Source organism: Molossus molossus, unplaced genomic scaffold (assembly GCF_014108415.1).
Source record: "Molossus molossus isolate mMolMol1 unplaced genomic scaffold, mMolMol1.p scaffold_m16_p_19, whole genome shotgun sequence".
NCBI lineage: Eukaryota > Metazoa > Chordata > Mammalia > Chiroptera > Molossidae > Molossus > Molossus molossus.
The window spans coordinates 17,002,464-17,030,214 of NW_023425354.1; the positions used below are offsets into that span (position 1 = coordinate 17,002,464).

The 27,751-nt window shown below is 36.1% G+C and overlaps 1 protein-coding gene across 14 annotated transcripts in view; it reads right to left on the minus strand.

Moving 5' to 3' along the window:
• Nucleotides 1–27,751, minus strand: part of BCAS3 (BCAS3 microtubule associated cell migration factor) — a 517,634-nt gene that overhangs the window by 390,316 nt on the left and 99,567 nt on the right. For 12 of the 14 annotated variants that reach the window (XR_004960281.1, XR_004960283.1, XR_004960284.1 and 9 more), the window contains exons 8-11: nucleotides 20,823–20,888; nucleotides 15,301–15,408; nucleotides 13,751–13,827; nucleotides 2,916–2,992 (exon numbers count right to left, since the gene is read on the minus strand). Coding sequence is in view for 9 of the 14 variants with exons in the window: in XM_036268040.1 (XP_036123933.1) it covers nucleotides 2,916–2,992; nucleotides 13,751–13,827; nucleotides 15,301–15,408; nucleotides 20,823–20,888 (328 nt within the window). In the remaining 5 variants the exon portion in view is untranslated. The remainder of the gene's footprint in view (nucleotides 1–2,915; nucleotides 2,993–13,750; nucleotides 13,828–15,300; nucleotides 15,409–20,822; nucleotides 20,889–27,751) is intronic. The other 2 variants (XM_036268042.1, XM_036268041.1) reach the window with 1 other exon arrangement.

Below are 27,751 nucleotides of genomic sequence, written 5' to 3' on the forward strand. Positions count from 1 at the left end.
GCAGTAGCCATGTGAACTCTTCATCTCCAAAATAATGTGTGTATCTGTATAGGTGCACAAGTATACATATATGTATATTTCCCTATTTATGTACATATAGAAGTATATGTATATAATATGCATATTTCTGAACCTTGGCCATATTGAAAGGGTTTAGAAGCAAAAACACCCCAGTAGCAGTGAGCACACCTACTGGACAAAGCTTAGTAGCTAATAACACTGCTCATTAAAAAGAAGCAGAAATATCAGAAGTAGCAGATTCCAGGGCTGAGACAGGGCAAGTACTAGATGAACCTGGACATAATCTTATGATAGCAAGTAAGAAAATAGATTTTAAAAGTATTTGATAGAGGCATGTTACAATGTCACTGGAACTGTCCCAAAGGGGCTCTCATTGTTAAACTCTGTAAGAACTTGATACATTCAGAAAAAAAATTGAAAGCCATTTAAAAAAATAACAGAAATCCATGAGTCCATATCAAAATTATACCTACAAAAAAAGAAGAGGGGAAATACATAACTTCTATATAAATCAAGAGAAACCATTAGAAAACTCAAAATAAATATAATTCTTTTTTTTTTAAGAGTGGAGATAGAGAAGAGGGTTTGTTTTTTTTTTAATTAATGTTGTAGAAAATTATGTAATATTTTATATTAAAAGAGTCTAAAGGGACATGCCAAGAACACCATTGCGGTGGACGGGGGAATCTACAAATCACGATACAGTTAACTGACAAAATTGAAATACGGATGTTAAATTAGATAAAAGTACTTTATCAATATTAAACTGGCTGATAACTTAACTATTTAAAGGTAATGTGCCCGGCCAGTGTGGCTCAGTGGATTGAGTGTCGTCCCATGGACTGAGAGATCCCAGTTCGATCCCCAGTAGAAGTGTGCAGGAGGCAGCCAATCAATGTTTCTCTCTCACATCAATGTTTCTCTCTCTCTTCCTTAAAAAAAAAAAAAAGAAAAAGAAATCTTTAAGGGTAATGTGATATATTTAACTTACTCTGAAATGGTTCAGAGCCCAATCTGAGTAAGGGGTACATAAGTGTGCTTTGTGCTATACTACAGTTATTCTTGTAAGTGTTCTGAGTTAAAAATACAGTTAAAAGGAGGCATTGAGCCCTGGCTGGTATAACTTGGTGGTCAGAGTGTTGGCTCCTGGACCCAAGGGTCACAGGTTCAATTCCCAGGTAAAGGCATGTACCTGGGTTGCAGGTTTGATCCCCAGCCCCAGTCAGGGTGCATGAGAGAGGGAACCAATTGATGTGTGTGTATGTGTGTCTCCCCCTCTCTACCAAGTGTGTGTGTGTGTGTGTGTGTGTGTGTGTGTGTGTGTGTGTCTCCCCCTCTCTCTCAACCTTCTGCTCTCTCCAAATTAAAAAAAAAAAAAAAAAGGAAAAATTATCCTCGGGTGAGGATTAATTAAAAAAGATATATGGCCTCTTGCTCAAAATTTTAATCAAAGAGCACTTTCAACTCTTAGCCCAAAAGCTAAAACAATGAGAAACTGTAAATTCTATGGAAAGACAATTATCTGGAAATAGTTCTTTCAAAGGATGGAACAACAATGTGATTATCAAACTCCTTGTGAATGCCACTCAACTTTCCTGACTATTTCTGTAACACTCAATATTATTGACATATATCTCTACAAAGGCAAGACAAGTGGCACACATCCAGCCTATGCATCTACAAAGAGAGTTGTTTCCACATGAAAAAAATATGTTACTATTTGCATAACACCTGCATTCTAAGTGGGTAATTTTTCACACGTGAGAATACATCTATAAGAGCCAACGACAATTTATACACCTTCTTGGATATCTCCAGCACTGAAGGAAATGTATTACAGATGTAAACATTAGAACACTGCATTGGCACCACAGTGAAGTGTATGCCTCTATTCTTGTTTAAAAAGAATACTTTGAAAAGAGGTACTTTTCTTTTTTTAAAGATATTCTGAAAAATCAAGAGAAATAAAAGAATGGAGCATAAAAATATGGCATTCTGGCTTTCAGTAAGAGGAAAAGTATCCACCTGAAGGAGACAGCATTTTGGAAAAAAATATCAACAAATTCATCCAGAAAAGTAACTTTCTTCAGTAGTTTCTTGATTTTGTAAATTCCAGAGGCTAGAGATTTACTTGCTCTGTGGTTTCACCAAACACTCAATGTACTTACCAAATCCAGACTAAGGTAAAAAACTGTTCAATAAAAATGTTTAAAAACTAGCAAAAGTGAAACAAAAAATGATGATCATCTTTGAAGTCTAATATTTTTTAGGTTTCATTCTATATTCACATGCGGGGAAATAAATAGCAGAAAAAGGATTTCACTTTTTCTTTCTGAAAATTCAAATTTGCCTTTTGCTTTGATTTGGGCGTAAACAACCCTTTCAGTATATAAATATAATATATTTACTACGATGATCTTAATAGAGGAATGAAATTGATAACTGGAAATTCAACAAAATGTGAGCATCTGTGATTAGATTATTAAGACAAATGGCTGAACCCCTGTTTAGATTTAGTTGTAGACAAATAGTTAAAGTAAAGTAAATCATTCTATGCCTCAGGTTCCCAACTTGCCAGTAAAGACAGAAGTCATTCCTGCCTCCTGATTTCCAGCTCCACAGAAACTACTCTCGTAATATCAGTGCTATGCTTTAAGATTGATGGAGTCAAGATCTCTATAAAAAACTAACCATGGATAAGTAAGGTTGAGTCTAAATAATGATCTTAAGCAAGAAGGGAGATAAAGACAATTATAGTGTCCAACTAAAATCAAAATCAAATCAAAGAAAACAAATTAGTAATTTAAACGTTCATCATTGGTTGGTAATCACTTTGGGAAAATTCTAGAACATTTGCCCCATTGCCAATAATCCAAACATGGGCCCTGCCATACCTTGTTTTCTGCATAAGCCAGCCAGCGGCTCCCAAGAGCAATAGGATTCATGTTGGGCCCCGGACAAGGGTAACAGCCTGAAAAATTTCAAATAAATTTCTTAATAAATTTTCTGTTGGTGAACCATATTTTGATGCCATTAAAACAGAACAAAAAAGTGCATTTTTTTTTGCAAGTTTCACATAAAATTTCCATAATACTAGTCATTATTTGAATAACTAAATGAGGTTCTTTTAGTTTTTTCCTCTGAAGTTTCCCTTTGGTTTTGACTGTATTCAAATAAGAAACAAATCTGGGAACAACTAGTAATCACATTTTGCAAACATTGACCATTTTATATAGTTCTTTGTAGAACAAGAGAGAGAATCTAAGAAGAACCATTTAAAATTCATATGTAAAACTTCATAAGCCAAGCAACAGTGTTTGAAGAGGAAAAAAGGATACAGTTGGTTCATGAATTTAAGGGCAAAAGATGAAGAAAACATACTCATACTCCTAAAAGGAAATGAAGACATACTCCTTCAAGAAAATGAAGATAACTATGGTGGGGGTGGGGGGCGACAAATACTCAAGAATGGGGCCAAAGAGAAGTAATCCGCAAAGGGTGCCTCATTGTCACGATGTCGGGGAACTCTTTACATAATCCTACAAGTTTACATTAACTTCTCAATTAAATTCTTCTTGTCATCAGTACAGCCAGTAACAAAACAATTAAAAGGATTATTTTGAGGTTCTCTCCTTTCAACAAGAATAAATCACCCCGCCAGTGTGGCTCAGTGGTTGAGCGACATCCCAGGGACTGAGAGGTCCCGGTTCGATTCCCGGTCAGGGCACAGGCCCGGGTTGCAGCCTCGATCCCCAGGCAGGGGGTGTGCAGGAGGCAGCCAATAGATCTCTCTCTCTCACATAGATGTTTCTATCTCTCTCTCCCTTCCTCTCTCACTAAAAATCAATAGAAACATAAAAAAAGAAGAAGAAGAAATCACGTATTCCTGACAGGGGACACCTTCTATGCATGGAAACACCTATGCCATCACGAACTCTACCAACCAAGACACACAAATTTTAGTCAAGTAAGTGATGCCTGTCCCCCTAGAGGCTCTCTTCTCCCCTCCTGACTATGCCAATAAAGTGTCCTGAGGCTATCACCCTCATCTATCAACCACACAAAATAATATTCCACTATCTCACAAAACTGCTTTTTAAAATGTTTAATGTTTTCCAATTACAGTTTACATTCAATATAATTTTGTGTTGGTTTCAGGTGCAGGGCATAGTAGTTAGACAATCATATACTTTACAAAATGTTCCCCGTGATATTTCCAGTACCCAACTGGCCCATACAGAGTTGTTACAGTATTACTGACTGCATTTCCTATGCTGTACTTTACCTCCCTGGGACTACTTTGTAACTACCGATCTGTACTTCTCAATCCCGTCCGTTTTTCACCCAGTCTCCCAACCCTCTCCCCTCTGGCAACCAGTCTGTTCTTTATATCTACGAGTTTCTGTTTTCACAGAACTGCTTCAAAGGAACTAGTCAGAAGAGACCGCAGAATCAAAGAATGCAAAAAGCCTAACCTAAAGGACTCCTGCTTTATCATTCCAAAAGTATCTGGTTAATATTTTTACAAATGTTTTTCTCTATAAAATACACTACAGGATCAAGCTCAGGTTATCTATTTCATAGGCAAACAAGATTTTACAATAATAACCTTTTCATCCCATGGCCAAAAAAAAAAAAAAATTTACATGAAACACATGAGCATAATAGCAAAAAAACAGCGTCTCTAAACTGCAAACTGCTCTGCTCACATACATACTACCTAGCAGAAAGTCCAGCCTATGTATGATAGTTTATTCAAAATTATATGTATTAATTTTTTAAAAAGAAAATAATTAACTACTTTGACATTTACTATCAAAAATAAAAATAACTTGCTCTGGTTGGTGTGGCAGAATTAGTTAGAGCATCATCCCGTACACCGAAAGGTGGCAGCTTTGAATCCCAGTCAGGGCACAGGCCTAGGTTGTAGGTTCAATCCTGATTCGGGGCATGTACAGGAGGCAACTGGTAGATGTTTCTCTCTCACATCAATATCTCTCTCTCTTTCTAAAAAGCAATTAAAATATATCCTCAAGTGAAGATTTTTAAAATTTTAATAAAAATAACATATGTTCTATGATATATTTATTATTTATTTTCTATCATCCTCTCACTTACTAGAGGGATATGTAAGGTCAAGGACTACTGTCTTTTTTGTTCGCTATGGAATCTCCACTACCTAGAACAATGGCTAAAAAATAGCTTAATACAGCCCTGGCTAGTTTGGCTCAGCAGTTAGAGCGTCGGTCCACACACCAGAGTCTCGGGTTCAATTCGAGTCAAGGGCACATACCAAGGTTGTGGTTCGGTCCCCAACCCTGGTGTGGGTCGTGTGGGAGGCAATCAATCAATGTGTTTCTCTCACATCAATGTTTCTCTCTCTCCCATTCTATCTGAAGACAAATGGAAAAATATCCTTGGCAGAGGATTAAAAAACAAAAAAGCTTAATACAGATGTTTGAATAAATTAAACAGTGCACCTAAATTAAAGCATATTTATAAGGTACTGGCCAAAAAAAGTCATCTACATAAGAAAATTTTTCAAATATTCAAATAGTTTGCTCAGCAAACAATCAAAAATTTTATTTTAAAGCCATTTTTAATAGAAATCTTTTTGAAATGTACATTTGAATTCGGAAAGCCGTCCGAGCAGCAGGGGTCATCATTCTGCAAGGCCAGCGGTGCCGTGCTCACTTCACTGAGGACGCACATGGAGGCTGCTGCCACTATACAGTGTTTCTGCTTCACCTCCTCAAGTGCCAGCTATTTCAAGATTTCGTTTTTAAAGGTTTAAAAACTTATAAAAAACAGAGTCCTGGCCGGTATGGCTCAGCAGTTAGAGCATTGGCCCGTGGACTGAGGAATCGTGGGTTTGATTCTGGTCAAGGGCACATACTTCAGTTGCGGTTCGTCCCGGCCCTGGCCAGGTCTTGCAGGAGGCAGCCAATCAATGTGTCTCTCTCACGTTGATGTTTCTCTCTCTTTCCCTCCCTCCCTCCCACTCTATCTGAAGATAAATGTAAAAATATCCTCGGGCGAGGATTAAAAAAAAACTTACACAAAAGACAATGACCCTAAAAGAAAGTTCACATTTTGTAGATTTCAAAAAGAATAAATAAATAAAACAGATGAGCTTTCCAATTTTGCACATTGTTTTAAAACTTTTTATTTAACGGTTTAAATGGGTGTGTTTAGGATATTTGGGGATTTTGGAAAATTCACCTCTGGGTAACTGTATTACTGTATTCACTCAATGCTAATTATGGATAAATATTATGGACACACACACAGGACAAAGGCCCACTAAAACAGCACAAAGAATGCACTCTAACAAATAATATGTAATATTTAGATTATAGATTTCATTATTATACTCATATTAAGTAAACTAATCGTACTTATACAAAAATGTACTTTTATATACGTGTGTGTGTTTGTATGTATATATATGTGTATATATATATTCCACAGATATTTTTAGAGCTAGAGAAATAAGTATAAATATGGTCTATAAGAAAGTTTCCCCCTTTTAAATGTTGTAAAAAATCAAAGCCCGGCCGGTGCAGCTCAGTGGTTGAGGGTCGAACTGTGCACCAAGAGGTCACTGGCTTGATTCCCGGTTAGGGCACATGCCCAGATTGTGCGCCTGACCCTCAGTGGGGGTCATGCAGGAGGCAGCTAATCGATGTTCTCCCTCATCGATGTTTCTATTTCTCTCTCCCTCTCCCTTCCTCTCTCTCTAAAATCAATAAAGAAAAAAAACACTTAAAGTCAACAGAATCTAATTCTCAATTCTGAAAACCATTTTGCCTCACTAGATCCTAATAAGTATTCTACTTTCTAAAATAAAAAGATACTACGGAAAAACAGAGTTAACAATTCTTCATTCTACTTTTTGAGTCAATGTTTAGAGACTCAGTGGACCTCAAGAATTATAGTGTATTGGAATAAAAGCAAATTGTTTTTCTGCTCTTCAAAAACATTTTACAGCTGGAATTAGCAGAACATCAGCCACTCAGCACTATCCCAACTTTATAAGCATGACTCCTTTAAAGATTAACTGTTGCCTCCAGCTAAACTTTGAAAACAAGTGAAGGGGAAAAAAACCCAAACCACTATATATTAGGACTAATTCTAACATGTTTACAATGTTTGTGAACAAATTAAAAGAGAACTAGAGATTTCCAAATTTAAATCAAGGTAAAATCCAAGAATAGCACACTAAACAAGGCTTCTTCCATTACTAAAGTAATTAAAAAGGCACATGAGACTGATACAATTTAGATGACATCCTCCCAGAATCTTGATCCTAATGGAGAGTTGACCTAAACTCATTTCTGCCTTATTTTTCTTGGTAAGGGTAACTCAAAAAAAAAAAAAAAATCCTGATGTCTGGATTTAGGGTCAACCGACTTTCAACAAGGGTATCAGGACAAGTCAGTGGGGAAAAAACAGTCTTATGAACAAATGATGATTAGTCAACTGGATATCCACGTGCAAAAGTACAAAACAATCTTGACCTCACATAGAATGTAAAAATTAACTCTAAATAAATCAGACTTAGAAATATATATACATAACCCACAGACACAGACAACAGTGTGGTAATGGCCAGAGGGAAGGAGAGGAGGGAGCTGGGTAAGGAGGGAACATCTGTAATAGTGTCAACAATGAAAATAAAGTTTAAAAAAAATGGAAGGCTAACAAAATATTGTGGTAAATCATTCTAACCTTAAGTAAGGCCATGCTTTCTTAGATATGACACCAAAAATAACAAGTGATAAAAAAAAAAAAAAAGATAACTCGGACTTCATCAAAACTACAAGTTTTATGCCTCAAAGGACACCACCAAGACAGAGAAAAGACAACTCACAGAACTGGAGTTTTGCAAAATATTTACCTGATAACTGATTATATCTAGAATATAAACAGAGCTATTACAATAAGGAAAATACAACTCAATATAAAATTTGACAAAGAAGATACACAGTGGCAAACAAGACAGGAAAAGATGCTCAGCATCACTAGCCATCAAAATGCAAATTAAAACTGTAATCAGCCCTGGCCAGTTGCAGGTTCAATCCCCAGCCCTGGTCAGGGCACTGCAGGAGGCAACCAACTGATGTCTGTCTGTCTGTCTGTCTGTCTCTCTCTCTCTCACATTGATGTTTCTCCCTCCCTCCCTCCATCCCCCTCTATCTAAAAAACAATGGAAAAAGATCCTCGGGTGAGGATTAACAAAAATAAATAAATAAAACTATAATCAGATATCACTTCATAAGACACTAATAGGATGGCTATAATCAAAGAAGCAATAAGGACCATCAACTAGAATGTGGAGAAACGGGAACCCTCATACACTGCTGGTGACAATGTAAAATGGTGCAATCGCTCTGCCTGGTAGCTCTTCAAATAGAGAAGGATAGAATTACCATGTGACCCAGCAATTTGACTCCTAGGTACATACCCAAGAGAAATGAAAATACATGTCCACACAAATACTTATACCCAAAAGAAATGAAAATATATTTCCCCATAAAAACCTTTCATTCAAGAAAGCATTATTCATAATAACCAAAAAATTGAAACAAACTAAATGTCTATCAGTTGATGAATAGATCAAATGTGTTCTTCAGCAATAAAAGAAAGGAAGAATGACTTTCATTTTCTGGACATACCAGTTTATTTCATCACTCACCCACTGAAGGACAACTTGGTGGCTTCTACATTTTGGCAATGGGAATAACACTACTATAAATACCATACACAGGTTTTGTATTTGTTTGTTTTGTGTTAATCGTCACCCGAGTAAATTTTTCCATTGATTTTTTTTTTTTTTTTTTTTTTTTTAGGTAGAGTAAAACAGAGGGAGGGAGAAAGAATGTGAGAGAGACACAGCAATAGGTTACCGGGGCCAGGGATCAAACCTGCAATCCAGGTATGTGTGCTGACCAGATATTGAACCCGTGACCCCTTGGTCCTTGGACTTGTGCTCTAACTGCTAAGCCAAACCAGCCAGGGCCATGTGCAGGTGTTTTAAGTGGATATAATTCTTCAACTCCTTTGGGTAAATAGCAAGGAGTGAAGTTCTGGATAGTTATAGAACGAGTATGTCCAGTTGTTAGAAACAGCCAAACTGTCCATTAGAGTGGCTGTTCCATTTTGCATTCCCACCAGCAATGTATGAGATGTCTTGTTGCTGTACATCTCTGCCAGCATGTGATGCTGTCAGGGTTCTGTATTTTGGCTTGTCTAATAGTGTGTGGTGGAATCTCATTGTTTCCATTTAAATTTCACTGATAACCTACCATGCTGTGCATCTTTTCATATGATTATTTGCCATCTGAATATATCCTTTGGTGAGGTGCCTGTTAAGGTATTTGGCTCATTTTTCAATCAGGCTGTTTTCTTCCTGTTGAGTTTTAAGAGTCCTTGTATACTTTGGATAACAGCCCTTTATTACATGTGTCTCTTACAAATATTTTCTTCCAGTCTGTGGCTGGTCTTCTCATTCTCTTGACAATGTCTTTTACAGAGTAGAAGTTCTTAATTTTAATAAAGTCCACCTTATCAATTACTTATTTCATAAACTGTGCCTTTAGGTGTTGTATCTAAAAAATCACCATACCCAAGGTCATCTAGGTTTTCTCCTGTTACAGTCTACAAATTTTATAGTTTTGTGTATTACACTTCGGTCTGTGATTAATTTGAGTTAATTTTTTGCAAAGGATGTATGGTCTATATCTAGATTCATATTTCTGCACATGAATGTCCACTTGTTCCAGCACCTTTTGTTGAAGATAGCTTTGCTCCATTTTACCACCTTTGCTTATTTGCCAAAGGTCTATTTCTGTACTCTCTAGTCTGTTCCATTGACCCATCTATCTCTTCTTTGCCAATGCCACACTGTCTTGACCAATGTAGCCTTATGGTAAATCTTAAGACAAAAAGTGACATGGAGGAATTTTAAATGCACATTACTTACTGAAAGAAGTCTATGTGAGAAGTCTACATATTACATGATTCTACCTATATGACATTATAGGAAATGCAAAATCATGGAGATAGTTCAAAGATTTGTGGTTGCTGGGGGAATGTGAGGGGGCAGAGGTAACAAATAGGCACAGGATTTTTAGAGCAGTGGAAATACTCTATCATTAAAATAAATGAAGAACACATACTAATATTAAGAAATAACATTAGAACTATAAGAAATAAATTTTCCTCCTCCAAGTACAAACGAGGGCCAAAGAAAAGAGTTACTGTATAATCAATCCTTTGGTCTCTCTGGAGACTTCCTATCTACTTTTCAATTTAAGCACACTGGAAATGACTGCTAATGACATCTATCAGTCCTTGTCTTTTGTTTTCTTAATCATACATGGGTTTTAGATTTCCACATCAGACAGCTGCTCAACGCCACCTTTTTAGTACAGCCGAAGACAAAGGTGTCTCCTTTCTCATCATACTAGCTGCGTTCCCTTTCCAGTTCTCTGTCAGCTCTCTTTACCTGATCCTTCTACCCTTTGGTATAAATTCCCAAGATGCTTTCTCTGATGAACACAGCTGCCTCTACTAATTTTACAGTTCCGATTCATACATAACTAAGGTATTCACAATTGTATTATACAAGAGCTTTTCAAAGTATTTAGAAATCAAATGCTTGCACGATCAAAGCACTATCCGCACAGAGCAGTGGAACAGAATTGAGAATCCAGAAAAAAAAAAAAGGTGGCGTTGGGCAACTAATTTTCAACAATGGAGCCAAAAACACACAATGGAGAAAAGAAAGCCTCTTCAATAAGAGGTGCTGGGAAAATTGGAAAGCCATGTGCAAAAGAATGAAACTAAACTGCTATTTATCACCATACACAAAAATTAACCCAAAATGGATCAAAGTCCTAAATATTAGATCTGAAACAATAAAATACATAGAAGAAAACATAGGTACTAAACTTACGGACCTTGGTCTCAGAGAAGACTTTATATATTTAACCCCAAAGGCAAGAGAAGTAAAAGCAAAAATAAATAAGTGGTACCATATCAAACTAGAAAGCCTTTGGTACAACAAAAGAAACCACCAACAAAACAAAAAGACAACCAATCAAATAAGAGAATATATTTGCAAATAATACTCCAATAAGGGGCTAATTTCCAAAAAATATAATAAACTCTTATAACTCAATAATGAAAAAATCAAGCACTCTAATTTATAAATGGGCAGAGGACCTGAAAAGACACTTTTCCAAAGAAGACATACAAATGGCCAACAGACATGTGAAAAGATGCTCCACTTCACTAGCTATTAAGGGAAATGAAAATGAAAACCACAGTGAGATATCACCTCACACCTGTCAGAACAGCTATTATCAAAAAGTCAACACACAAGTTGCCTAAGATGTGAAGAAAGGGAACTGTCATGCACTGATGGTGGGATTGTAAATTGATGCAGCCCCTATGAAAAACAGTATGGTGGTTCCTCAAAAAATTGAAGACAACTACCATAAGACCCAGCAATGCTACTTCTGGGCATTTAGTCAAAGAAAACAAGAACGCTAATTTGAAAAGCTATATGCACCCCTATGTTCCTTGTAGAATTATTCATCATCACCAAGGTATGGATGCAACCTAGGTTTCCATTGATAGATAAATGGATAAAGATGATACACCACACAAAACACACACACACACACACACACACTGGAATATTATTTAGCCATTAAAAAAGAACAAACTCTTGCCCTAGCCAGCGGTTAGAGCATCGGCCCGTGGACCAGAGAGGCCCGGGTTTGGTACCCGCTAAGGGCATGTACCTGAGTTGCTGTTTGTTCTCAGCCCCGGTAGGGGTCATGCGGGTGGCAACCACTCGGTGTGTCTCTCTCACTTTGATATTTCTAGCTCTCTCTCGTCCTCCCTCTCTCCCACCCGCTCTATCACAAGATAAATGCAAAAAAAATGTCCTCAGATTAGGATAAAAAAATTTTTAAAAAAAAGAATAAACTCTTGCCATCTCTGACAACATGAATATTATGCTAAGTGAAATAAGTCAGAGAGAGAGAAAGACACATACCATATAATTTCACTTATATATAGAATCTTAAGAGAAAAACACACAAAACAGATTCATAGATACAGAAAAAAAACTGATGGTAGCCAGAGTAAAGGAGGAGGAGAGAATGGGTGAAAGAGGTGAAGAGGCATTAGAATTACAACCTTCTAGTGATAAATAAATAAGCCACAGGGATGTAATGTACAGCATAGGGAATACAGTCAATAATTTAATAACTTGGTACGGTGACAGAGGGTTACTAGACTTATAGCAATCACGTCAGACGGTATATAAATGTTGAGTCACTATGTTGTACACCTGAAACTAACATAAAATTATATGTCAACTATACTTTAATAAAAATAAATAATAAAAACAATGCTTTAATAGGTCAGAGTTGATGTAATTTAAATTTTGGTACACACCATCAAATTGCCTCTTATAGAGTTTATGCCCGTTTATACTGAGTTTATACTGTCACGAACAGTAGATAAGAACACCTGCAATACCACTCACAGCATAATGCACTGTAAAAGTATTCATTCTCTGCCAGAATAAATTAAGATCTATTGTATTTCAATTGTTAATTAAGGTGGACATCTTTTCATATTGAATAAACATTTTACATTTCTGTTTTTAGTAAATGATTGTTTAATAGCCTGCATTTTAATTGGATTCATTTTTTCTGTTAATTTTAGAAGCTCTTTTAAAATTAACTAGTCCTATAATCATCTGTATTATAATTCTTGTTTTACAATTTTTGCTTTTGTCCTGACTGAATTTATGATGATTGTGCCTTGCAGATGTGTTTTATTTTTGTATAGTTGAGGTGATCAATCTTTCTTTTAGTTTCACATAAATTATTTCATATTTTCTTTTAGTTTTTTACCATTTCATATCTTACATTTACATCTTTGATCTCTTTAGCATTTAAGAAATAATAAAGGCCTGCCTGGCTGGTGTGGCTCAGTGGTTGAGCGATGAGAAGTCACCGGTTTGATTCCCAGTCAGGGCACATGCCCAGGTTGTAGGGCAAATCCCCAGGGAAGGGCATGCAGGAGGCAGCCAATTGACGTTCTCTCTCATTGATGTCCTCTCTCATCAATGTTTCTATCTCTCTCTACCTTTCCCTTTATCTCTCTAAAAAAAACAATAAAGAAGTTCTAGCCGGTTTGGCTCAGCAGTTAGAGCATCGGCCTGTGGACCAGAGAAACCCGGGTTCGGTTCCCGCCAAGGGCATGTACCTTGGTTACAGTTTGTCCCAGCCCTGGTTGGGTCATGCAGGTGGCAACCACTCAATGTGTTCCTTTCACGTCAATGTTTCTCTCTCTTTCTCTCTCTCTCCCTCCCACTCTATCTGAACAACAACAACAAAAAAAAAATATTTATATATATATATATATATATATATATATATATATATATATGAAGAAGAAGAAGAAGGAGAAACTGAGGCAATCTGGTACAAGGCTTACTTAGTAACATGCAGAAAATGTGGATTGAAAATATGTACCATAATATTATAGTACTAAATAAGATATCAACAGAAACACAAGAATATCCTAATAAGTGAATGCCATGAAATACTGATGCTATGATTACAATGAGCTTGCTGATTCTATCAAGTAAATAGTATAAACTCAAATGCTATAATAGAAAATGCAGTGAGTTGGTACATACTTGTGACAAAAAACTTTTTTGTGAAAGTACAGCTATCAAAGGCAGCGATTTTCTCCTGCAAGACTACAACGAGGATCCTAAAATTAGAGAGAAAAAACATTTTTTAAAATGTGAGTGTAAAAGTCTGTAAGTTGAATCATAAATAAGTAAATCATCTAGATTGAAACAAGTATCTATCCTTACAACTTAAGAAAATCCAGTATTTCTTATACTATTTAGGCTAGAAACATCTGCCTAATAAAATGCAAAAATATAATCACAAAATCCTTAATAATCAACACAGACATCAGAGAAATAAAAGTAACAGAGAGCAAACTACATCTCAAAAAAATTTTTCCTCTGAAGCAAATTTTATCTTTACTCATTATAAATCAAATAAATCTATCTTCATTAAGAATGTATAAGATCAATAAATTGCTGGCTATTTACTAAAAGTGTTTTTCCACTTCTGGCTCAAAGTCATGGAATTGAACATAAAATGGATTTACATAGCTTGTCACTTAAAATTATTGCTGAATTTCCCAATATAAAAACAAAAAAGGAAGAGAAGTCAGACAACTAATTTAATCAGACTCTATATGACTTATATTTCTCCCAGAGCCCAAATTTAAAAATAATTAGTGAAATAATTTATTTATAGGTTATTTTTTATTTTTTTTATCTTCACCCAAGACCTTTTTTTTTTTGCATTTATCTTCAGATAGAGCAGGATGGAGAAAAGGAGGAAGAGAGAGAGAGAGAGAGAGAAACATCGACTGGTTGCCACCCACACGACCCCAACTGGGGCCGGGGAAAACCTGCAAATGAGGTACATGCCCTTAGCGGGAACCGAACCCTGGACTCTCTGGTCAGTAGGCCAACATTCTAACCACTGAGCCAAACCAGTCAGGGCAGTTATAAAATTCCTATAATACATCCCAAATAAAGTTATTTTATAAATTACATTTAGAGCTGCTCCTTGCAAGACATTAATATAACAGACAAATTGCAGTTATTTTTAAAAACCAAATAAAGCTATGCTGGTGTGACTCACTGGTTGAGCATCGGCCCATGCCAAAAGGTTGCCACAGTTCGATTCCCAGTCAGGGCACATGCCCAGGCTGTGGGCCAAATCCCCAGTCGGGTACATGCAGGAGGCGGCCAATCAATGTTCTCTCTATTTGATGTTTCTATCTCTCCCTCTCCCTCTTCCTTCGTCTCTCAAAGGCAGTGAATGATATTGGTAGAACTCTACATGCCCAGGAGGTATGTTGCTTGTACAAGAAACACATTAAAAAACGCTTGCCACCCTGGCGGGTTTGCGCAGTGGTTGGCGCATCGGCCTGCAGTCCAGAGAGACCCAGGTTCTGTTCCCACTAAGGGCACGTATCTCGGTTGCGGTTTGTCCCCGGCCCTGGTTGGGTCATGCAGGTGGCAGCCACTCAATGTGTCCCTTTCACGTCAATGTTTCTCTCTCTCTCGTTCTCTCTCTCCCTCCCATTCTATCTGAACAAAAAATGGAAAAATGTCCTTGGATGAGGATAAAAAAACAAACAAACAAACATGCTTACCGCTTGTTGCAATGAAGATCATAGATAGGAGTTTTAAACTGAATGGACTTGACCATCTCCCCAGTACGAAGTGAATACAGATCCACACAACAGTAAGGTGGGCTAGTACTAAAAGAAGACAAATGCCATTAGTTTTCAAATGGTGGGAGGGCCAGTAAGCTATATTTTCTTATTAAAATAATCTTAAAACCCCTTCTTAATATAATATAAGCAAACTTATTTGAGCTATTGAAAAAAGATCATAATATATCCCAAGCAACTCACATAAGGAATGTACAATTAGGGAAAGAAAAACCGGGGGGGGGGGGGGGGGGAGAGAAAAAACAGTGAAACTCATTCACTAATTTAATACTAGTAGAAAAGGAAAATCCTAAGATTACCTCAATAAGTACAGAAAAGCATGATAAAATTAAAAACCTATTCATTAAAACCTGATAAAAGATAACAACCTTAAAACTGACAAATAGAAACTCGCAGTCGCATATAAAGGTAAAATATGGAAAGCTTTCACCCTAAAATAAGGAACTAAACAAAAATACTCAATATTGACACTTCTGTTCAACACAGTTTGGAAGGTCCTATACATAAGGGACAAAAACAAATTATTAATAAAGAAATAAATAAAGCTGTCATTATTTGCTGATAACATGATTGTGTAAGTATAAAATCCAATAACACAAATTCGTACGTAGAACTATATATACAGACAGCCCCACAATAAAGACAAACCATTAGAATTAGAATTAATATATGAATTTACCAAGGTCACTAGATACAATAGCACCTCTATTTTTATAAACTAAGACAAATAATTATAAAATAAAATTTTCAAACAATATTATATACTGAGTATATTAATATACTGAACACCTTGGAATAAATCCAAGGAAAGATTTCAATATATAAACAAAATAAGAACAAAACAAGACCAAAAGAAGTGAAAGTAAAGTAAGTCAGTCATAGAATGACAAACACCATATGATTTCACTTATATGTGGAATCTAAAGAACAATATAAATGAGCCCTGGCCGGTTTGGTTCAGCGGTTAGAGCGTCGGCCTGCGGTCCTGAGAGACCTGGGTTCGGTTCCCGCTAGGGGCGCGTACCTCGGTTGCAGTTTGTCCCCGGCCCTGGTCAGTCGTGCGGGTGGCAGCCACTCGATGTGTTCCTTTCACGTCAATGTTTCTTTCTCTCTCTGTTCCTCTCTCTCCCTCCCACTCTACCTGAACAAAAAAAAAAAATGGAAAATGTCCTCGGGTGAGGAAAAAAAAAAACTTTTGCCCTGGCCAGTTTGGCTCAGCGGTTAGAGCGTCGGCCTGCGGTACAGAGAGACCCGGGTTCGGTTCCCGCTAAGGGCATGTACCTCGGTTGCAGTTTGTCCCTGGCCCTGGTAGGTTGTGCGGGTGGCAGCCACTCAATGTGTTCCTTTCACATCGATGTTTCTCTCTCTCTCTCTGTTCCTCTCTCTCCCTCCCACTCTACCTGAACAAAATAAATAAATAAATAAAAATAAAGAACAATATAAATGAATAAAAAAAAAAAACAGACTCATAGATACAGAGAACGGACTGATGGTTGCCACAGAGGAGGGGGTTGGGGAACTGGGTGAAAAGGTGAAGAACTTGAGAAAACAGATTGGTAAGTAGAAAAGAGTCTTGGGAATGTAAAGTATAGCATTGGGAGGAGGGTGTCAAGGGGGAGGAAGAAGAAACATCTGTAATAAAAATAAAATAAATAAAAACAGTTGTAAAAATAATAATAATAATAATAATAATAATATTGTAATAACTATGTATGGGGCCAGATAGGTACTAGAAATTTTGGGAAAACACTTTGTAAAGTATATGTTTTTCTAACCACTAAGCTATACACCTGAAACCCATACAAAATAGTAATATGAAATATAATTTAAAAAAACATTATTTATCTTAAATAAAGAATAAATGTTAGTGAAAATGTGGAGAAAAGGAAGCCCTTTTGCATTGTTGGTGGGAATGTAAATTCGTGCAGCCACTATGAAAAACAATATGAAGGTTCCTAAAAAAATTTGTAATTTGCTGCCAGAGGCTAGGGAAAGAAGCAAACTATAGAGTAGAAAGTAGCATGAGAAACTTTTGGAGGTGATGGTAATGTTGTTATGTCTTGATTACATTGGGTACTTACACGACTGTATACAACTGGCAAAACTGGGTGGGGGAGAGGGAAACCTAATAAAACCCAACTTCGATCTCTAAAATTAACACAAGGCAAAAATTCTTTTCATAATGTTCCCAACTAATTAAACCAGTCCTCTGCTGAGAAGCAATGAGTTAATAATGAACGAAATTTAACATTTTGCCAGACCAGCTGGGAAGTGAAAAACAGCTTGTCACCTTCAATTAGCAGCTCATTACAGCTACTGGTACACTAGAAACTTAAATTCTGATCATTTCAGGGGCATCCATACAATGTCACAACTGAGATTCTTCCTGCGGAAACCCTTCAATAGAAGTAGACAAAACAAATGCAATTGAAGGCTGTTTAGAGTTGACTGAACAAGACTTAAGAGCACTAAAAACTCTGTGCCAAAAACCTCTAGAAAAAGATAATTCTTTAGTTTTCAGAAAGTCACACATTCATAAAGGAGTCACGCTATCTGCCAATAACACAATTGTGTACACGCCTGGCATATCCTTTTGTTCTCTGCTTTCTCTCTTTTTAAAAGCCTTGACCAGTTCCCTGGACACAGCAAGACAATCTTCATTTTCCCCATGGGTTGGCTGATGAGAAAGCTCTCCATAACATCAGCAGTATGCATGCCCCATAACAGGAAGGGCAAGTGTTATACTAAAATAAACAGACTTGAAATAAGCTTTTACTTTGTACTCTAGTATATACTAAACAGTGCCACAAGAAAAAAATGAAGAAAAAGTAAAACAGCTTATAATCAACACTATAAATCCATTAAAGTCAACCAACTTATAGAAGAATCCACCTTACAAAAGCAGAATACACTTTCCTCTAATGTGCCCAAAATTAAGAATTATAAGTGTTGGGACTTGTGATCTATTCCATTATATCACGCTTAAGAGCTACTAACTTTAAAAATATATCTTGTTAAAAATCTTCCTGAATGATATATCTCTGATCATTTATTCCTGTTTCAGAATGTCAATGACACCACGTTGCCACAGAATAAAGTCCAACCTTTTATCTAAGCAAATAAAGCCCCACATAATATTGACCCAATTTTTTAAGTATTTAGTTTACATTTTCTTCTTTCATACAATCTTGTCCTCTAGTCCATAAACCACTAGTGACTTTTTTTACTCACGGTCCTCTATTCCTTTTTTTTTTTTCCAATTTTATTCTTTATTGATTTTAGAGAAACAGGAAGGGAAAGGGAGAGAGAGAAACATCGATGAGAGAGAACATCAATTGGCTGCCTCCTGCATGCCCGCCACTGGGGATTGGGCCCACAACCTGGACATGTGCCCTCACCAGGCATTGAACCAGCGACCTCTTGGTGCACGGATCGACACTCAACCACTGAGCCACATCAGCCGGGCCATGATCTCTATTCCATGCCCATCTCCAGACTTCTAAATCTCAACAATCGTTAGAATGACTACAGTGATAGCGTCCCAGCTTGAAGTATACTATCTTCTTCCTTTGAAACCTCACAATACTTTTACCCATCGACTCAATTAAAGAATCTGCCAGCCATAATCGACTTAATGAGAAATGTCCCATTCACTATCCCAAGATAAATCGGCAGTCTTAAAAGGTCATGCTCTTTGCTACACAGGCTCTCCCTTTTAGTTAGACCAGAGGAGATAAAATATGTAAGTAGATGTAATTTACAGATTGGCATGAAGTATTAAACTGTACTCACATAGAGACACACCACCGCACTTAAAAAAACAACGAGAGAAAAACTATATTCAGAGGATAGAGGGTTATAGGTGATGGTGGTATATCCTAATACCTCATGTATCACATATATAAGATGGTCAAATAAATAGATGAAGAGCAATAAAATTATACAGCAATGTAGAAATAAATAATGAACAAAAAACAAAAAGTCAAAATTAGGTTCTATTCTTAGAATTATGAAAGAGAATTATTGCCTTTTATCTGTGTATTAATCTATTGCTTTGATAAATGGATAGTTTTCTGAGTCCTGGGCGCTCTAAACAAAACAAGCCAAATTCTTTCCCTCATTGATCATGTTCTAGCAGGCAAAGACAAACATAAACATGCAAACAGGTAAAATGAATACATGGATAGGTACTGATGAATAAAGAAAAACACGGTAGGGAAAAGGATAAGCCCAGGGAACGAAAGGGTATGCAGCACTGCCTGGAGAGTTGCGAAGATCAGAGAGGAAGGATTAAAAAAACTATGAATATTAGTTTCTTTTGGTGACGGATATAAAACTGTAAAGAGTGCACAGTCAGTGACGATGGTCACAAGTATACAAAGGCAGGGTGACTAGGAGGGTAGGGAGAAGCAAGAGAGCACAAAAGCGGGAGAGTCGGAGAGGATCACATTCCAGAGTATGTGGAATATCGGAAAATAGAGGGTAAGGCCTTAGAACCAGCTATGTTCAGGATTCTAAATAGAAAGCTGAAAAGAACTGTTTTAACATACTTTGTATTTCTATTGTCACACAGGTAGGTGGTCTCAGGCCCAGAAGTTAACACCAGGATCACAGGACCCCATACCACTACAGATGATACATCATGAAGTAGTATCCTTACTTTATCAATAATTACAAGTTTCCTAATGATTTTACCCAATGCACCATGGTTTCCAACAGCAAAAATCTGAAATTCCCTTGCACACAAAAGCTTTCCCCCATTATAAAAGGTTATTACTCAATGATTCGTGATTGAAGAGTGGTAGGATATACATAGGGATTGCTCACATCGTTCAACAGTCATACTGATCAAAGAACTGGTTCCAAAGTCGAAAAACATACATTGAGAAGTCTAAGCCATTGGCAGCTGTTTTACATTTTATGATTATTTTTAAATAAAGGTATACTAAACATACATAAAGAATGTACACATCTAAGGTGAACACCTCCATGAATTTTCATGAGGTAGATAGATGTTTATAACTCCACCTAGATAGAAAAAAACATTTCCAGTCCCTCAGAAATGCTCCTCATGCCCCCTTCAATTCACATGAGTCCCCATCCTCCCTCAAGTCATCACTAGAGACTTCCCGGTGGCCTGATAAAGTGAGCAGCCATGTGGGGGAAGCCTCCATGCCAAACAAATACAGATGGCCTTCAGCACATACCCAGCAGTACACTGGAGCCCTCAGCCCTAAATCTGCAAAGAAATGATTCTCTCCCAGTCAAGCCCACAGATAAAAACCCAGTTAGGGTGACACCTCAAAAGCAGCCTTGTAAGACCCTAAGCTCAAGGCCCAGTGCCTGGACTGCTGAACTATAGAAAATAGGAAATTGTCTATTGTCTCAAGACATTAAGTCTGCCCTCAACTGTTACACAGAAATACATAACCAATACATACCTTTCTCCCTCTTTGCACACAATGATCTTTAGATTCAAGTGCAATCCCAAAGGCTGGAAGGATTTTCTAAGGGAAATATAAAAGGCCATTGCACTACTTCCAAATAACATGATTGCCTTTTCACCCACTATATTTGAAAACTAAATTTCAGCATTGTAACTAAAGTTATGATTTGCTGTTTATATTTTAATTGATCAAATTAATTTCTTTCCATGAAGTAGTGGACAATTACATTAGATTTTTAAATTTTACGAATATAAACTATTCTAAAATAAATCTGAGTGGGCAGCCGTTTCTCCAGTTCTTCTGTTAAATACTAACATTGCTAGTATCCTAACTTACTTTTATTAAGGCAATAGAGACAGTTTACAAAATAATAAAACTGGAATACTACTGAACATTAAGCACTTTAAATCAAAAAAGTTATTTTAATTTTCATAAGTAATATCAGTAATTTGTTCTTAATGAATTGAGGTTACACAGTTAAAAGGTTTGACCAAATGTATATAACCACATAATTTGGTTGAGTGATCATCAGAACTCTCTCAATCCACTACTTCAGAATTTTTTTATATACAAATAATACTATACATGTTGTAAACATGGGAAAATATTCTGACAGTCTGTTTCAGATCTAACAATTACTACTTAAGGAAAAAGTCAACAATACAATGAGGTCGAGTCAAATGAACCCTGAAAAGACGATGAATTGGAATAGAAATTAAGATTTTTGGGGGTATATACAGTTAAGTATTGCTGTTGAAGGATATCTTTTCATGTTAGAGTTAATAATCCCTTTTCTGTGTCAAAAACTAGGTTATTAGCATCTAGAGAATGATAAATGACCTAGGCATCTTGAGCCTTTTGTGAAGAGTTAGCATGATGTTGAGTACTTTAACATTTTTTTAATGCATAAAGAAATAATGATGAACCTTATGCTTTATCTTTGAAATTTAAGCACTGCCTAAAAATGGTATATTAGATCATTTTTTGTGCTTTATGAAAAAACGGAGTTACAAAGAGTACAATATTAAATTCAACTTCTATACTTAAATTTATAAATCTCTATCAAACATGTTTAAATTTTGAATCTCAGTGTCCTTTTAATTTTTATCATAATATGCTTTTTTCTTTATATTCACATATTTTATTAGGATCATAGGTATTTCTTACCCTAAATAATGTTTTCAAAATAATATTTTATAATATAATACTATGAGCATCATGTTAAAGCAATGTGAAATATGGCTTTTATGATTTGAAAATTCTAAACATTAATATCATTTCCCTTTACAAAGAATTTTATTATTTTTATTCATGATATTTAACAGATTGAACTAAAATTAGGAAAATCGGAACAAAGTATTTGAGAAAGTGACATTTTCCAAGAATGTGCATGTATAAGTGAAACACAAAATAGCAAAGACATTTTAAATCTACCACAAATTGCAAGAAGCATGGAAACACTTATTTTTAAATGGGAAAAAGCTGTACAACCTTCAACATGTGTTACTGAATCTAATCCTTTAAATATAAGAGGAAAATTTTTGATAGAATTACATTATTTGTATTCTTATTCAGCTCCCAAAGAACAAAAGCCACTTGGTTGCATTTTTTATTAAGAAATTAAAAAGAAAAAGCAAAGAAAATGGAAACTTAGCCATATTAAAAGCTAAATTTGTGATTAGCCTAGTTAATAATAACATTTTTCTTCTGCAAAGTTCGGAATAAACACTGGATAATTAAACCTTCCAACACTCCCACAAGATGAGAGAGTGGCAGTAGTGAAGCCTTTACTTGGGGAGGTAACCAGGCAGGAAGGAGTAAACATCTCCAAATAAAAATAGGAGGTAATGTTAGAATTGGGGGTGGAATCAGATGTTCTTCAATAGGCATCCTCATCTGACTTACTGCATATAGCAGGCAGCCAAAGACATACTATATTCGATTTTTAAAAATAAGTTTCTAGCCCTGCTCTGTGTGGCTCAGTAGTTAAAGCGTCGGCCCACAGACCAATGAGTTATGGGTTCGATCCGGTCAAGGGCACATACCTCGGTTGCAATTCATCCCCAGCCCCAGTCAGGGTCAAGTGGGAGACAACCAGTCAATGTGTCTCTCTCACGTCGATGTTTCTCTTTCTCTCTCTCTCTCTCTCTCTCCCCCCTTTCCTCCCTCCCTCCCTCTCTCTCCCACTCTCTCTCTCTCCCTCCCACTCTATCAGAAGCTAAACATAAAAATATCCTTTGGTTAGGATTAAAATAAATAAACAAGTTTCTATTATTTGCACTGAAATTTTAAAGTTAGAAATACTCTACTTTTAAGGATAAATCAAAATAATTACTTGTTTGTTTGTTTGTTTGTTTTTTATAATTTTTTTTTTTTTTTATTATCCTCACCCGAGGACATTTTTGAAATTTTTGTACAGATAGAGTGGGAGGGAGAGAGAGAGAGAGAAACATCGACGTGAAAGGGACACATCGAGTGGCTGCCACCCACACGACCGACCAGGGCCGGGGACAAACTGCAACTGAAGTACGTGCCCTTAGCGGGAACCGAACCCGGGTCTCTCCAGACCGCAGGCCAACGCTCTAACCGCTGAGCCAAACCGGCCAGGGCTGTATGTTTGTTTTTTAAGGGTAGAATATAAAGTTATCATACAAGGAAATATGTTTAATATATCACAGTGAAAAAGAAACGCAATGAAATGCCAAACTATGAAAGATATGTTACAAGGGACAAGAAAAAACTGCAGTTTACTTTATATATCCATACATGAGTGATACAAACGCATATATAATTTATATATATTTATGATACCATTTTCCACTATGCCTACACAACCTTTGTCCAGTAAAAATCATTCCTAAATACAGCATTTACAATTTTCTTTTCAACTTATCTTCAGATAGAGTGGGAGGGAGGAAAAAAGAGGGAGTGAAAAGAAACATCAATGTGACAGAAAAACATGGACTGGCTGCCTCCCGCACAACCCCAACCAGGGCCGGGGACAAACAGAAACCAAGGTGCATGCCCTTGACTGGAATCAAACCCACAACTCACTGATCTGCAGGCTGACGCTCTAACCACTGAGCAAAACCAGCCAGGGTAGCATTTACAATTTATAAGGAAATTTTTTCAAATATTTTACTGTATAGCAGACATCAGCAAACTATGTCCCAAATCCAATCCCCACTGCTAGTTTCATTGGAACATAGCCACACCTACTTTTTCTTTATTTTCCATCGCTGAACTGAGTAGTTGCCACAGAAACCATATGGTCAGCTAAGCTTAAAACATTTCTCATATGGCAAACAAAACTTCACTGACCCCTGATCTATAGTGTTGTTGCTCTTTCCTAATGTAATTGGGCTGCTTTACACTGTCTTTGTTGTGGGGGAATATGAGGTGAGCCTGAATTCCTGAAATACAGGAACTCTACAGTAATGTATCTTGGGATTAACTATTCTGATTTTTGACATTTCCTCCATTACATTACTTTGCCTCTCTTATTTAGTAACTATGCATATATTCTAATTTCTTCCCATTTTGCTCAAGCTCTAATTTTATTCAGTTTCCTATCTATTCTCCCTTTGGTGCCTTCCAATTTTTGCATCAATTCTGTGATGTGTTTATGGGATTCTTTCCCATTGACTTTTTCCCATAGGTCTCATCTCTCCTATTATATCGCCTTGTCTTCCCTGAGTTCTTGTATTTGTGTTGTGCTTTTCTTTCAGAGAAAAAATTTATTTATTAAATTATAAAAAGTTATGGTGAAATATTTGTTTACAATTATCATAGTCTGCATAGCAACAGTATTCTGACTGCTCTTTCCTTATGAATAACATTTCGCTGAGTTAGGTTTTCCCTTTGTCATTTCTTGTAAGTTTTCAAAGATCAAGTTCATAATATTGATTATTATCCTTTAATGACCATATGATCTGTAGTAATGCCCCTTCATTCATTCTTGATATTGGTAACTTAGGTCTTCTGCTTTTCTTGATCCGTCTCACTAAAAGGTTATCACTTTTATTAATGTTATCAAAGAACTAGCTTTGGGCTTAACCAACTTTCCCCGATTTCTTTCATTGATTTCCACTTATTTTCTTCCTCTTACTTATTTTAGGTAAAATTTCTCATAATTTTTAGCTTCCTGTGGTGAAAAGTTTTTAATCTTTTTTTCCTTTTCAAATGAAAGCACTTAGCTCTATAGCATCTCTTTGTCCCTTCTTTGGTTACATCCCAAATTTTTGATATGCTGTTGTTTTAACAATTCTATTTTCTTGTTAATTCTGCTTGGCCCATAGTTAATTTCCAAACATTGTACAGATTTTCCAGAGATGTTCATTTATTGATCTCTAATTTTGATTGCATTATGGTTATAAAATATACTCTGTTACTGAACTTTGCTTTATCTGCCAGCATATGATCAGTCTTGGTGAATGTTCCAAGTGCACTTAAAAGTATGTGGATATAGCCCTGGCCGGTGTGTCTCAGCGGTTAAAGCATTGGCCTACCGTCCCGAGAGACCCAGGTTTGGTTCCCGCTAAGGGCATGTACCTCGGTTGCAGTTAGTCCCCGGCCCTGGTTGTGTTATGTGGGTGGCAGCCACTCGATGTGTCCCTTTCACATCGATGTTTCGCTCACTCTCTCTTTCTCTCTCTCTCTCTCGCACTCCCACTCCATCTGAACAAAAAAGAAAAAATGTCCTCAGGTGGGGGGGGAGTATGTATATATAATATTCTATAAATATCAACTGAGTCAAACTGATATTATAGTCTCGTCATCTATATCCTGACTGATATAGTACTTGTCCCATCTGTTATTAAAAGACGAATGTTAACCTCCAACTTTAATTGTTGATTTCTCTATTCCCTTTCATCTGTAATACTGCTCAATGTATTTTGAAAATTCATATATTTTGAAACACATATCTGAATAGTCACTTTTTAAAAAGATTGAACATACTCAAAAAAGGTCATGTTTGCTAGTCATCTCCCCTGCAGAAATGTTAGGTAATCAGATCCATTACACATAAATAGATATTCCTTTCTAATATAGGCATATGTAAGATTAGAGTCAGAGGAGAATCTAAGGTAACTCCAATACACTGGAATAAAGTTCTAGTGAAGTAGGAGGCTGAAAATAAAAGGGCTTAAACAAAGTTATGAATGTCTGGAATAGCTAGTTTGCCAGCTTTTGTAATATCTATGAAATACATATACCTACTAATATCAGTTTCTCCACCAAAATCCAAAAGTGCAATTTTTCTGACAACTGCAAACAAAGAAAGGTAAAATCTCCACCAGATAAAAGACAAACAAGGTTAATGTGCAAGCATTTGAAAATGGAGCAAAATATCCCCCCACTTCCAAGAAATTAACAAGTCTCATTCTCATTTCCCAATAACACAAAGTACAAGTTTATCAGCTTATCAATATCTCTAAATTTAAAAATCCAGGGATCTGCCCCTTTAACCCCAAATAAATAAATCAATATCAGTAAGAATTCAAACATTTTAAACCTCTCAACTGGTTTTTATGCTAATGAGGTACAAGTGAAACATATTGTAATTATTTTTCTACATAACCTGATCTAACATGAGTAGTATATAACTATGTTGAGGTTGTTATAACTAAAACCCCAACATATATAGATTTTTAAATTATTTCAAAGCTATTACCAGGACATAACTCTAAAAATAACATATTAAAATTCATAACATGTCAATACATGTGAGATATTTGTAAATAACATTAATGATTTAAAAATTTTTAAATAAAAACAGAAAAACATACAAGCCTGGCTGGTGTGGCTCAGTGGTTGAGCATCAACCCATGCACCAAGCGGCTGCCAGTTCTACTCCCAGTCAGGACACATGCCCAGGTTGTGGGCCCGATCCCCTCTGGGGGGGCATGCAGGAGGTGGGCAGTCAATGTTCTCTCTCATCAATATTTCTATCTCTCCCTCTCCCTCTCTCTAAAATCCATAGATGAAAAAAAAATTTTTTTAAAGAATTTAAAACATATAAACAATGAGTTTATTCTAACAAATAAAGAAAAGAGCTGTCCACTAATCCTCTCAAAATATTTTCCATGTTTCTTAAAAATCATTTGGAGATACCAAAACATTCTTAAATGAAGAAATGCAAAGATGCTAAACAAATCTACTTAATGTCATCTGTATATTTCAGACTTAGAGGCCCTTTAATTCAAAAGAACTATAAGCTTCTAGAGGGCAGGGACTGTCTTGTTTATCGTTGTACATTGAACAAAGTACTATTAGTTAAAAAGAATCAATTAAGAAGAGAAGAATTAACCAATGTTAACTACTTGTTTTCAATAAACTTCTCTGTATGATACTATCTATAATGGTGGATACATGTTTTTATAAATTTGTCCAAACTCATAACATGTACAACACCAAGAGTAAAACCTAATACAAACTATGGACTTCAGGTGATAATGACATATTAATATAGGTTCATTGAATTTAATAAATGTACCACTCTGGTGGGGGATGTTGATAATGGCGGAGGCTATGCATGTGTGGGGGAAGGGAACATATGGAAAAATCTTTGTAAGGCCCGCTAAAATCTGCTGTGAACCAAAAAAAAATTAAGTCTATTCAAAAAATAAAGAATTAAAGACTAAATTCAAGAGATACCTGGCAAAATTCCACTTCTGAAATAAAGACATTAAAACATTTTTTACATTCTACCTTTTGTGAATCTTACTTTTCTATTAAGTCCCATGTCTGTGGTGGCTCTATAATTTTGATTATTGTGCAGTTGATGAATATCACCTTTGCTGTAAAGACGTTAAATGTATTACTTCATTTAACTTTATAATGATCCTATGACAGTTAAAATTTTACAGAAGAAAGATTTTCTTTAAGTATTTAATTCATTCTTCACAATTTTTAAAAATATA